A 13062-nucleotide genomic window follows, 5' to 3' on the forward strand; every position below is an offset into this window, starting at 1 on the left:
CCACCTTTCAGGGAACAAACAAGCATGTAACTGAGGGGATCAGAAGTTTTTACTGTGGGTGAATAACATCCTAACTGCTGTTCTGAGGTTTCTTTGTGGTTATCTTGTGCTTGTCTGCCCAGTTATCTCTGTTAACGATTTGGCAGTAATTCTTCGGAGGTTATATTTCAGATGGGTTTATACAGATACTTAGTATTTCTTTTAATAAATAATATCTGGGCTATGAAATGTTGCAAATTTTGAATAGGTCTTGAGAAGTAGAAATAAAACTGGTAAGAAATTAAAGTGGAATGGACCGCTCTATTTTGCTGCTCCAATATGAGTGATATGAAGCACGTTAACTTTGTAAGTTAATGGAAGCCAGAGCATATTTTCAAAGTTTACTTTACAGGAATGTTCTGAGCTACTATTGCCATTACCAAAAAAAAGAAACCCAAACCACAAAAAGGTTACATTTTTGCCTGTCTCGTGGCTGGGCAGTTGTTGGTCTGACCCAAGCCTGCCTTCGGCCACCTCCTGTCACTGCAACTTGTCCAGCCCAGGGCAACAGTGGTGTTGATGCAGGACATCATTTTTCCTAAGAGATGGAAAGAGGGCAAGCGGGAATGCCACTCTCCTGCTTGCCTCTTACTTGGGTTGAATTGGCTCTGGGCAATGTGTTTCTGCAAAGCGAATGGGGTTATTTAGCCTGCACCCCTCGGCTCTGAGATCCATTGATCTTGATGTTAGCAAGCTTGGGTTAAGGTTTTAACTCATGTAGGACCTTAAGACAGTGTCCTTTTATTCAGTGCGTTTTATATTTTTATATATTGGTATATAATAAAGGGTCCTCAGGCTGTATAAAATGTCCAGGTTCCTGTTTTGGCATGCCAGGCTGTTTCAGAGATGTACCGTGTTCTTATTTTTCTCTGCCTGGGTACCGGGTTCCGTGTTCTAAGAGAGCAGTAAGGTGTAAAGGAATCACCCCAGAAGCTCCAGCTGAAGTTGTGACTTTGAAATGTAGTTGAAATGCTGCCCTTAGATGTTTTACAAGTCACTGGCTGAAATAGGACGGATATTCTTTTTCTGAAACCACTGCTGGCAGAGGCATGGGACTAAATCCACACAGTGAAAAGGAACTTTGCTTTGGTGATAGAAGATTGAAAGCACCATTCACCATTTTTCTGTTGCATGACCCTGGGAGAATGATTCATCTACTAAATACCACACCAGTAAATTTTCTTATGAACTCAGACATGAAAGAAAATACAACCTATTGTTTTTTATTCAGTTTTCAGCACTGAGTCCCCACAAATCAGCTGAAATAAGAGAATTGCACTAATTGAGTGTATTTTTCTCTTTCATAAATGATACTATCGAACTAGGCAGATAAAAATCAAGTTTTCACTCTTAGTATACCAGAAATGACTTGTATTTTGGAAGCAATACAAAGGGCCTTCTCATATCTCCACTGCTTTCATCTTTGCTCATATAAAGCTGTGTGTGAAAGGAGCACTGAACTCTTGTCCAAGCTGTCTGCGGATGGACTCTGTTGTAGTCTGCTCAGCTTTGAAAAAGGCCACCTGAAATTTCTGGGAATCCTTAGTCTAAGACCCAGACACGATACAAACAGAGTTTTGACTTCCCTAACTTGTCAGAAGCTGCAGTCCTTAACCACTCTAAGGAAAAGGGAAAAAAAGGCAACTTATCTAGTAAAAGAGCATTTGAAATTGTACATGTAAGACTAAGATGCAATGAAAAGCTTGCAGGAAAAAACCCTACACTTTTAGACTAAAAATTAGAGATTTTTTTTTCAGTCAGAATATTTTATTTGATATTATCCTTCAAAAAAATTACAGAATGTCCAGCATCTCGTCATAAATACCCCGGGTAACATTTTAGGCTTAAAGAAACCAGTTTGTCTTGAGCCTTCCTTGTCTACAGGAATGTAGCTATTTTCATAAGTGAGAATGTGGTGGTTTTTTAGCTGCCCATCAGCTGAGTAAAAAGAAATATTTTTGTTTGCTACAGGTTTTTCTCTAAATACCAGAACCTATACACAAAGAGGAGAAAAGGAGGAATGTCCTGGTATAGTTTTCTGAAGATCTTTGCATATCTACTTCAGAACAATTTAATTTTGAGGGTATTAAATGTAGGCTGTCTCCTTTCTAGAAAGGATTTATTAATAGAAGCAAGGTGTCAGTTCTTTACTCAATGCTTCAGTATTTATCTGTGTACATAACTTCAACATTTCTTTCTGAAAATCTTTATTGTAAAGATTTCTCACCATGTCAAGACAATCAGAAAGCATTCCTCAGAGTCAAGCTCAGGTTGCATGGGGAAACGAAGAGCTCACTGCATCACCAACAGAAAGTGCTGAGCTCCCTGCCGGCTCCTCTGGAGTGGAAACCTTCTGACTGGGATGCAAAAGAAGAGGGGACAAATCCTGGGTCACGGGTAATGAAGAAGGGTGATGCACCAGGCTCTCCAGTGGTCTCTGGCCCAGCAGAAGGAACTTGTGGCCATTGCGCAGTTTTAACTCCTCTAGTCTCAGGTTTGTGACTGTATCATTCTGCTGTGGAACTGGCAGGCATGGATTAGGAGGCCAGCTTGGAAAAACTGAAGCCAGAAGCTGCCAGGAAACAGCATCAGTCATCACTAGTGGGACAGATGTTTTTCCTGAAAGGTAAGCGAGAAGATCTGGGGACCCTCTACTTGATTCTCTACAGCTTCCTTCATTCCCTTGGCATATTTCTTCTTCCTTTGCTCTTTTTCTAGTCCATGGGATCCAGACCTGATGTTGTACTATCAACCAGTGCAATACCTCTGCTGCAAACAACAAAAAGTTTGTCCTTTCCTTTGCTGTTACTTGACCCAGCCACATAGTTTGCCTCTCCTGGTCTCTTCGAGGTCGTTTCCCCTCCCTGATGTTAGTCCATCTCATTACACCTTTGAAGATGCTGTCCTCTTGCCTGGATCACCCCTCCCTGCTGGGCACCCCTTGCCCTTCTCCATCCAGGGCTGAGCTGGGAAGTGGGAGTTAGGGAAGATGGAGGGAAGGAGAGGGGACGAGGGTAAAAGGGCACACACAGAACCTGCGGGCAGGGGAAGGGGCTCTAAGTGGAGCCACATGGGGGAATGATTTCCCCAGGAAATTTTTCTGGTTGGCAATTTGTTAGAAAATAATTCCTAAGGACTTGGCTGCTCCCAGGAGAAACACTTCTCACAAGGTTAGCTTTGCAATGGGAATGTTATCTGGGATCTATACTGCTCTGTGGCCTCTCACTTCTGCAGGGCATTAGCAGACTAATTAGTTTGAGAAGTTTGGTCAGTTTGACAACCACAGAGAAGGTGTGCCCAGAGCTGGGGAAAGGGAATTTGAGGAGTGCTTGGTAAGCGTACCACTTAAGTGCATGAGCAAGTGTCTTGTTTTGCGAAGTCTGCAGGATTAATTAGTGATGGACGGTCTCTTTTTGCCCCTCGGTTGGTGCCGGCTGGTGTATGACATGAGGCTGGCTACGGGTAATGCAGCCAGGGAAGGAGAGGGCTGGGCACAGCTGGGAGATGATGCTGCAGGAGGGAGATGGCACTGGGTATCGTACTCCATGTTCCTCAGTCGATTTCTGAGCAAAAGTATAAAACCCCCGTAACTTCCTAACTGAAGCAAACATGCTACCAACAGGAAACGAGGGGGGTGAACCCCTTCAGTGATAACCTGCTCTCAGAGTGTCTGCACGGCGTTTGCCAGGCTGATGTCTGCCCCTCTCGGCTCAGCAGCTGGCGTGTCTGGGCTTGCAGCCAGGAGTGAGCCAACATTTCCTTTCCTCCTCGCCCTTTCGTCTACAGGCTGTGACCAGGAGCAAGGTGCCCCTTGGTCTCTGGCAGAACTGCAAACAAGAAACATAAATCAACTGAAAGGGGGAGAAAATACAGTGCTATAAAACTGCTGATGGACTGTCTCTCTCTTCACTACTAATTCTCCTCTTTGGCGTCAGCAGAAATAGCAAAACTAAAGCCTGAAAAAGAGAGTGCCCCCAGAAAGTCATTATTTTAATTTAATCCTAGGGCAGTTCTGCAGACTTTAGATTTTTTTTTCTCTTCAGAAAATAAGAATTAATTAATTAAGATCAGACTCTCCAGTACTTACAGTCCAAACATGCTGCTTTACCTGAAAAGTTGAAAGCATTGAGGTCTGGCTTGGACAAGCAGTCCTCCAGGATAGTTCTTTTTAAACAAACAATCGCATCTTCCAGGGCCTTTGATAAATGCCTGAAAAGAGAAATCCAGCCAGTTTCTTTTTGTGTGCAAATTTCAGGAACTACATAAAATAAAGTAAAAGTCGGGGAGGAGGGATGTGGGAAACAAGAAGTTGAACAGATCCTGTTTCAATAATCTGACCTGTTACCATGATCTTTTAGAGGTGCAAGTGCCATTTTTGTGTGTTGTTGTTTTATACGTGAGCAGGTGGGCCATGTTTTGCCACACAGCACGCAGTTGGCCAGTAGGATCCTTGCCTGGGTAAAAAAGCGGTGAGATTCAGAGGGTAAAGATTGTTGATGTAATAAAAATACCCAAGCCCATTTTGCTGCCTGGATAATGAAGAGTTTCTAAAAGGGGAGAAGTGGGCACAATTTAAAATGATTGCACCAACCTCCCCTCTCACATAGGAAAGAAACTGAAGATATACCTCCACGAAACTCTTTATGCGTGTGACCCTCTACTGGTGCCTGCACCCGGGTCTGCTTTCCCATCTCGGGGAACAACCGGGCTCTGGAGACTGATAAGAGAGGAGCAGATCTGCTCTGCTCTGTCTACTGTATCTTGGGTGAAAGATCCACATTGCAGTGATATTTGTGTTGGCTGCTTAGTGTTAGCTAGGACTGGGTGTTTGCTTGGGGCAGCGAGCTCGCGCCCCCATGCAGCTGCCCATGTGCATGGGGTGTATTCACCTCCACTTGCTCTTTAGCTCTCCTAACCCAGGAAAGTCCCTGTGTGACCTCTGCAGCATTAGCTGCATCCTCTCTTGTCCTTGTCCTACCTTTCTTGTCTCGAGTTGCTTCTGCAAGAATCTCTGATGCTTGTTTTTGTTGAGGTTTTTTGGTTTGTCAATAAAGCGCTTGAATTTGGTTGGCAATTCTGACTCTGGGAAAGGGGGCATAAGTGAGTTGCCATGGCTTTCTCTACTACGTGCCATAGAGTTTGCTGCAGAGCATCACTTGGCAGGCCCCTGGGGGCTCACTCCCAGTCACAGAGAAGTGGATCCCAAATACTCCTGCCTGGCTGCTCCCCTGGGGTAAGGCAGCCCCTTCTGCCAAAGAGCAGAAGAGTCTGGGAAGGAGGAGACTGAGATGCGAACCGGCATCAAAGGAGAGAGATGATAGAGCCAGGGAAGGGGAGAGAAGCTGAAAATCCCCGAGGGACCCTGTGGGAGGCTCTGACGTGGTGGTGCATGCTGGTTTCACTTCCCTGCTTTTCCCTGCAGTGCAAGCTGGTGCTGTGACGCCCAGTGAGAGGCTGGACGGAGCCCCTTCCCCTAACAGAGGTGCCAGGAGGGATGTTCTGGAGTCCATCTCATCTTTTTATGAATTAATCTGCAAGGTTCAGCCCGGGGCAGGGGGAAATGTAAATCCATGGAAACCTGCAAGAAATCTAAAACATTATGCTGCCCTTCCTGATGGAGGGAAGAGTCCAATTCATAAATAGCTGAGATAGACAGAATGTGTATGGTATTTGCTTCTCATATTTTCCTGTAAGATAGCCTTCTCCCTTTCTTACAGAAAAGCCCAGAAAAATTGTGTAGAGTATGGCAAGTATCCTTCTGTAAATACAACTAGAAACTTCATGTGGTGCTTAATCTCACCACTGGATTACCATGTGGCCAGGGGCTGTGCTGTGTGGGTTTACAGCGAAACCCTCAGGCACAAAACCTTGCCCCTGAGCCCAGGAGCACTGTTGCACCCCTGGCTTTCCCTTTCTGGAATTACATGAGATACAAACACAGTAGGGGTGGGGAGCCAAACCTGCCCCCTGCAGAGACTCCTTTCATAATCCAATTTGTGGTTTTGGTGTGCTTGTGTGTTGGGGCAAAGTGGTGGCATCTGCGGGTGCCTCCACACTGCCCTCTTGGTGGAGAATCATCTCCTGTTCTTGCTTGTGAGTCCTCTGTGCCAGGTCCGGGGGGGGGAAGTGAGCCCGGGATCGGTGCCCAGCAAGCCGCAGAGGTGGTGATCCACAGGCAGTGCCTCCATGCCCACCCTCCCTTCCCTGACAAGGAGAAAGGCAGCAGGGGCTGCCAGGGTCTGTGGCCCCTCGTTTCTTCCCTCTCCGTCAGCCACCACCTGCACTTACCAGGAAGATCCCACCTTGCGAGGTGCGAGTCCTTCTGACGGCACTCATAGCGGAGCTCAGCAGCGTGGGGCTAACAAGGGGCAACACCAAGCTTTGCTGCTGGGGAAGAACAAAAGGGGGTGCTGTTTATTTCCAACTCTGGCAACCAGTGCAGTCGGCAGGAGATAAAGTCGCACCACTAACCCTCAGCCTCTTTGCCACAATTAATGATTAACCAGGCTCCCGGGAGGAAATGCAGGGACAGTTCTCTCCTGGCTGGCCGCCCTCTGCCACAGCTCTGCTGATTGGCCCCCGAGGAGCGCTTTGAAAAAAGGCGCAAAATCTTCCACCCTCCCCCTGGGCATGCCAGCCGCCCTCTGAGGGATGCGGGAAAAGGGCGCGAGCTTTCCCGGGCAATTGCTTTGTCCCACGATGCTTTTCCTGCTGCTTTGCTGGGCTGAAATCTGCCCGCTGCTGCTCTGCAGAGACTGCCAGCTGGAGGAGAAGGTGACGGGTGAGTGGAGCACCCTTTCCCCGCACAAGGTTAACTCTGGAGCATCACCAGCCTTTCTTGGCAAGCAGAGAGACCCAGATGCCATCCTGACTGGAAAATACTAATTGGTAACTGGAGGAGTAGCTAGTAATCTGGGGTTGGTCAGCAGCAAAATCAGGAAATGCAGGTCAGAGAGGGCACAGGGCAGTTTGTCTTTGCACTCAAACTGTATATCCCACCCGTATGTTCCCTTTCTTTGTAAGCGTTGCTAAGCTCCTCAGCACAAGGGATGGAGCAGGTTTGCATTTCTAATGCACATGTCTGGGCGGTGCACACTTCTGTTGGGAGAGGCTGGGGCAGGGGGTTATCCCTCTGCAGCCATTTGCACTGCCTCCCAGTTGTGGGGTGCCCTGGGCTGCTCTGCCTACCCCTGCACCCATGCAGGTGCCGGCAAGAGGGGAGCAGGGATGCTCTCAGGAGCAAGAGCCGCTTTCGCTGGGTGGTTGCTGTGTGTCAGGTCTGTAGAGGAGACTTCTGAGCTCCCAGGGACAAAGGCGAGCTGAGAGTAACGCACTGGGAAGAAGCAGGCAGACGAGCCTAGGGCTTGCTAAGCAGCCTGCCTGACCTCTGTTCCCATGCTGCCTTCCTCCTCACCATGGGAAATGTACAGCATAGGCTAATGATGTCATGGCCACCCATGAGGCCAAGGTGTCTGAGGTCTCCCAGTGTGCCACATGGCCCTGTGGTGGAGTTCCTTACTCCTGTGCTCTGTAAGATGGGAACACTGTGACTGGATGCTTCAAGGCACTATAGCCTTCCCCAAGTGAATTGCTCTTCCTCTTGCTCTGATTTTGGGGTTTGCTCTGTTCCTAGGTTTGAAGGAAGCTGTGAAATCTGATAGCGTTATTACAGCAGCCCTTGGTGGAGAGGCAAATTTTTATTGCAACTTTTCGCTCTCGGTGGATGTTTTGCAAGTCACCTGGCAGAAGATAAACGGGTCTTCCTTCCAGAATATAGCCACCTACAGTCCAAAGCATGGGTTGAGGCTGATAGGGTCATTTCAGAAGAAGGTGCGTTTCACTAGAGCAACCCTGAAGGCCTCAGCTATCACACTCCAAAATCTCACATTCGAGGATGAGTCCTATTACAGATGCATTTTCAGCGTGTTCCTTCATGGCTCTTTCAAGAAAGATATATACCTCAACATCCAAAGTAAGTTTTCCAGTAACACCTTCTCCCTTTCTGGCACTCAGCACGGGTCTGATGTAGTCGGATGTAATGTAAGGCATTATCCCCCCCACCACATGGAGACTTTCCATGCAGCAGCATCTCCTTAGTCGATAGTCTCCAAAATTGCCACACCTTTCCTCAAAGGAGGTGAAGGTAAATAATTCAGGAGATGCTTTTGGATAAGAACCCCCATACAGAGAGGTAAACCAATCCAGCTTTGATGATAAACTCGCCACAGAGTATAAAAAGTACCTTCTCTTTTCGCTTCTAGCGATTTCTGAGCTAACAGTGGAATATGATTCCCACCTGCCCTCTGAGGGTCTCCTCACGGCAGTTTGCTCAGCAACAGGAAAGCCTGCCCCCAAAATCACCTGGCTGGATGACGCAGACCTGGATGAGTCCCCTGAAATACACCACGTCCAAAATGCAAATGGAACAGTAACAGTGACAAACAGACTTACCTTCTCTGCCAACCACCTCCGTGCCTTGACCTGCCTCCTTGACCACCCACAGGGAAGGGAAAAGAAGGAAGTTTACCTGGAAAAAGGAAGGGAAGGTAAGGCTGTGTTTGTATGGAGAGGTGCAGCACGTAGTGGGGAGCGTTTAGGAAAGGATGTACAATTGTGGGAGTGCAGCTTGTACTTACTAGATGTTTTTCTGGGAGTTCAGATCTCATGCCGGATGAAGATTTCATTATTTGAAACCATTCAGAAGACTCCTCCCTGTGGTACCTTTGTGTCTGTGTGGTGGGTGTGTGCACATATATATCTAATAAATATGTAGATTTTTGTGTACATAGGTATGTATGTCTTTATATGTTTATATTTCTACTTAATCACTGATTTAGAGCAGATGTGATCAGCTCTCCAGCAGTATCCACAGCTGGAGGGTACCAGCAAAGCAGGCCCCTGGCTGTCAGATGCTGGGGAACAACATTTCCCATGGAAAATCTTGCAGGAGGGTATGTCTCAGGAAGGATGGGAGAATTTCCTCATGATAACACTTCTTCACACAGAAGGAGAAACGCAGATAGATCAGGAGTAAAAATGCTGGGTTTTGGTTCTCCCAATACCAAGGAAATGTGAGACATTAGAGGTATTTATTTAAAAAACAAAATAATTCCTCACCTACCACAGTGTTATGTTGCTACACTGTTCCTTTCTCTTCTTCAAAGAATAAATGAGCACAAACTGATGAATGTTTCACTTCAGTCCCAACCTCTGGTAGAAGACACAAGAAATGTTGACATCCCTCTATGTTCTGTGTGAACTTACTGGTTTCTTTTTGTAGGTGTTCAGAAGAGCATAATTATCATGGCCGTCTTCATAGCTGTGGTGTTCTTAACAGTCTTGATATATTGCATCATAAGACTAATCAACAAAAAAAGGAAAAAGTAAGAGTAATTTCCATTTTTTTGCAAATGACATGGCTTGCCTGTGTTCACCTTGCGATTTGCCTTTCTGTTTCCTGTTGGTGTTTTTATATACCTGCCCCGGAAACTTACCCAGGTGGTAACAGCACCTTTAAAATAGCAAGATTCACTCTAAATGCCAGGAGGTTTCTAAGCATTATGTGACTAGTTAATGGGTTTTTTTTTCAGACTGAAGAGACGTAATGCACGCAGAACACCTGCAGAGGAGCAAGGCTTACACCAAGACCTAAGCGAGAAAGCCATGAGCCTGCACATGCCGAAGGACCAGCACGTTGTTTATCAAAACGAGGTAATGCAAATGCCCAAGGCTTCCAGTAATTACTCACATCCTTCAGAAGTCTTGGCAACACTTACCAGGAATGTGAGAAAACCCTTCCATTGAGAGCTGGGGTCCGTCCCTGCTGCCATGTCTTTGCTGCGTGGGACAGCCACACTGGGTAGATGACACCATACGTGCCCCATCTAACCTCTAGCAATGCTGGGGAAAGCCTGGAGCATGAAGGAGAAAAGTTAGTCAACAGTTAGGTGGAAAGGCATGGAAGAGCTACTGGAAATGCCCAGAGGGCAGAGGGGATGTCCCTTCTGGGCAAAGGCAAGGGAGCACTGCAGAGCTCAGGCGCTGTAACCAGCAGCCTTATGCGGAAGTTTCCCCAGAAAAGTCTGCCCTGCCCTGCTGGTCATGCAGGCGTGAAAGTGCTCTGGAGGGCTGGTGGCATCCACAGACAAAACCAGTAGGTGACCACAGATGGGAGTCACCCCCACTAGGCACTTTCCTCTGACCTCCAGAGGTTCCCTCTTTTCCTTGCAAGCTCTTGCTAGTCCTGTGCTGTGAATGGGAGCCCTCTTGTCTTCTTGTCATTTCTCTCTGCCAGATAACGTAGAGCTTTGTCGTGGTTACCACACCACTGTGCTGGGTCTTTTGCAGGAGCAGACACCAGGCTCCTCATTTCACAAAAGGCTACCGGCTCTGAAGAGAAACCTGAGAGAGAAAAAAAATTGCAGGTGCTTGTTTTCAGAGGAAGCGGAGAACCTGAACAGCAACGTCCACGGCGTGTTTGAGAGGGGACCTGTTGGGTTATGTGTCAGGGAGCTCGGCTGCACACCCATGAAGGAGGACAGAGAGGCAATGGCAGGTGGAGGAGTCCAAATAACACCCCACTCCGGCTGCTCCCCAGCCCAGCACAGGAAGGAGAGACATCAGCCCACTAAAGACCCACCTCCACAAGCCCAGAGGAGCACAGGGGCAGGTGGGGAGTCCAAACTAAAAGACTCAGAGGAAGAGGTACCTTGTCCAGGCCCCTCCCAGAGGTGTCGCAGGAGATCCTCAGCCCCAGGGTCCGGGTGTGAAACCCACCCAGATGAGTCACCAGTGGAGCACCTTTCGAACTGAGGGGGGTCACTATCTAAAGGGGTATGGACACCTGATGGGATGCAGGGGAAGAGCATTTTGGGATTGCACAGGACTTATTATGGGATGCTTAGGGGAGGAACCAAAGGTGAGAAAGGGAGGAATCAAGGGGATCTGGGGATGAAAAAGCCTGGGAAAATGGAGGGATAAAGGGATAAAAGGGTCTGGTTGCACGTACGCAGGAGGCTGGTCAGTACGCTTGTCTGGCCACCACGGTCTGTTCTATCTTCTCATTAAACTCTGTTTCTAACTCTTTTCCTGGGTGAGGGGCTCCGTAGCTGGTATGCATGTGTGTATGGGGGCCTGGTGTCAGCAGCTGGGCCAGGACCAAGGGCCAGCGGCACGTGTGCCGGGGTGCCAGAGACTGGGGAGACCGGAGTGAGAGAAACCAAGTGCCAGCCACCAGCAGGTACCAGGGTCAGAGCCTATGTGTCCCTGGTGCAGCACCTGGAGCGAGCACGGGTGAGCATGTGGGCGCCAGCAAGGATCAAGCCAGACAAGCTGGGGAGTAGGTGACATCTCCTAGGACGCCCTTCGACGTTTCACAAGTAATCGGGCGGGAGGTTCTGTGCTGCGGATGCAGCAAGACCTGTAGAACTGTACCAAGATAGGTATTTCGGAAAAAGTTATGTTTTTAAGGGCCCGAGCTCGAAAGCTTCAGCTCCAGCTCTCTGTATCACTACATGAAGTGTGTTAGAAATGTCCCTCCAATGTATTTGCTAAGGTTCTTCTAACAGCTTGTGTCACGGTGCAGCCTCAGTGCAGAGCACTTTCTTTTATAATAGCAGAGTACCCTCTAGTGGGAGAGATCAGGAATGGAAGTGAAAACGCCTCCAGTGAGTCTTCCATTAAAGTAGTAACTCACGAGTGCTATTTTTTTCTCTTTGACTTTCAAATAGTCTTTTGGTATCCAGCAGCCCTTACCCCAGGTATCACGAAATTACAACCACTGTATCCAAAGTGGATCCAAAGACATTCAGGAACAACGAAATTACTTTATGACGGTTGTCCTGTGGCGGACACTGACTGTCGTTGCTGGAAGAGAAGGTATCGAAAGGGACTGACAGAAGGAACTGGGCATTTGGTTTCAGTCCTGCCTTGCTCTCCTGGAGAAAGAGCTCTTGCAAAGGACCAGGGAAGGAAACGTGGAAATGTTCCCAAGTCTGTTCTCCAAGCTGCCAGGCTGGCCTGCGATGGATAAAAGAAGATGTGCTAGAGGAGAGGTGGGAATGGCAGGCATTTGGTAGTACCTGGGAAGGCATCTAGGCTGCCCAAATCCCTCTGACAAGTTCTGCCCAGGGTTGCCTCCTGAGAGAGCTGGATTTTCTGCAGCTGGGCTTCTTGGTCAATGGACCTTTAGAAAACAATCTCGGGCTTCTTGACCAAGGGACCTTCAGAAGTCAGTCTCGAGTGATGTTTTAACCAAGAGTTGCTCAGCATTTAAAGGACAACTGTTCCCCGCATTCTGAAAATCATGTGCTGATTCAGCTTGCCTTGAAGTTTGTCATGCCACATGCATCTATGTTACCATGGGGGGCTTCAGCTTGGCATTTACTGGAATTTGTGTCACTGACTCCAGTCTTCCACTAATGCTTTTTTTAATTTCCCTGTTAGATAATGGCAACTTGCATCAGCTGTATCATATTCTTTTCCTTAAACCTGTACAAGTTTCACTGGTTACTGGCTCAAATGATTCTGCTTAAAAGAGGTCAGTAGGCCAGAAATCAAGGGAAGAACCAAGAAATATGTTAACAGCAGGGTGTGTCCAGCCAGAAGGCAGAGGAAAGAATGAAGAACAGACCACATTTGGACAGATGGGATTTCAGACTGCCTCTTCCACCAGCACACAGGGTGTATTGCAGGTGAAGAAATAAAAGGAGAGGAACAAATAACTCTCTGGATTTTAGGACAAGAGGTCTCTACTTACTGTCTTTCTCAGTAACTTCAAAGGTTTTGTCATGCCAGAGAGTCGGTGTCAGCTTGGCCACCACCAGCTCTGGAGAAGATGGCATACAAAGAACTTCACAAAACTTGGCAGAGATTGCTGAGCCGAGCCAGGTCCTTGTAAAAAGAAATGGTTGCCATGAGAGCACAGAATAAGGCAGAAAGGGATTTTTGTGTCTTGTTCTTCTATGAATATAAAAAGATTTTGAATTTTCTGCCATTGCTGGTCTGCCTGGAGTACTTTCCATT

The 13062-nt window shown here is 47.5% G+C and overlaps 1 protein-coding gene across 1 annotated transcript; it reads left to right on the forward strand.

Moving 5' to 3' along the window:
• Positions 1-6738: 6738 nt before the first annotated feature.
• On the forward strand, positions 6739-12572 carry LOC142091910 (uncharacterized). Its single transcript, XM_075171879.1, has 6 exons — positions 6739-6820; positions 7673-8011; positions 9320-9422; positions 9630-9750; positions 11769-11916; positions 12484-12572. Exons 1-6 carry the CDS (start codon positions 6739-6741, stop codon positions 12570-12572), a joined length of 882 nt encoding a protein of 293 aa, XP_075027980.1.
• The last annotated feature ends 490 nt before the right edge of the window (positions 12573-13062 follow it).

Source organism: Calonectris borealis, chromosome 1 (genome assembly GCF_964195595.1).
Source record: "Calonectris borealis chromosome 1, bCalBor7.hap1.2, whole genome shotgun sequence".
Classification (NCBI taxonomy): Eukaryota; Metazoa; Chordata; class Aves; order Procellariiformes; family Procellariidae; genus Calonectris; species Calonectris borealis.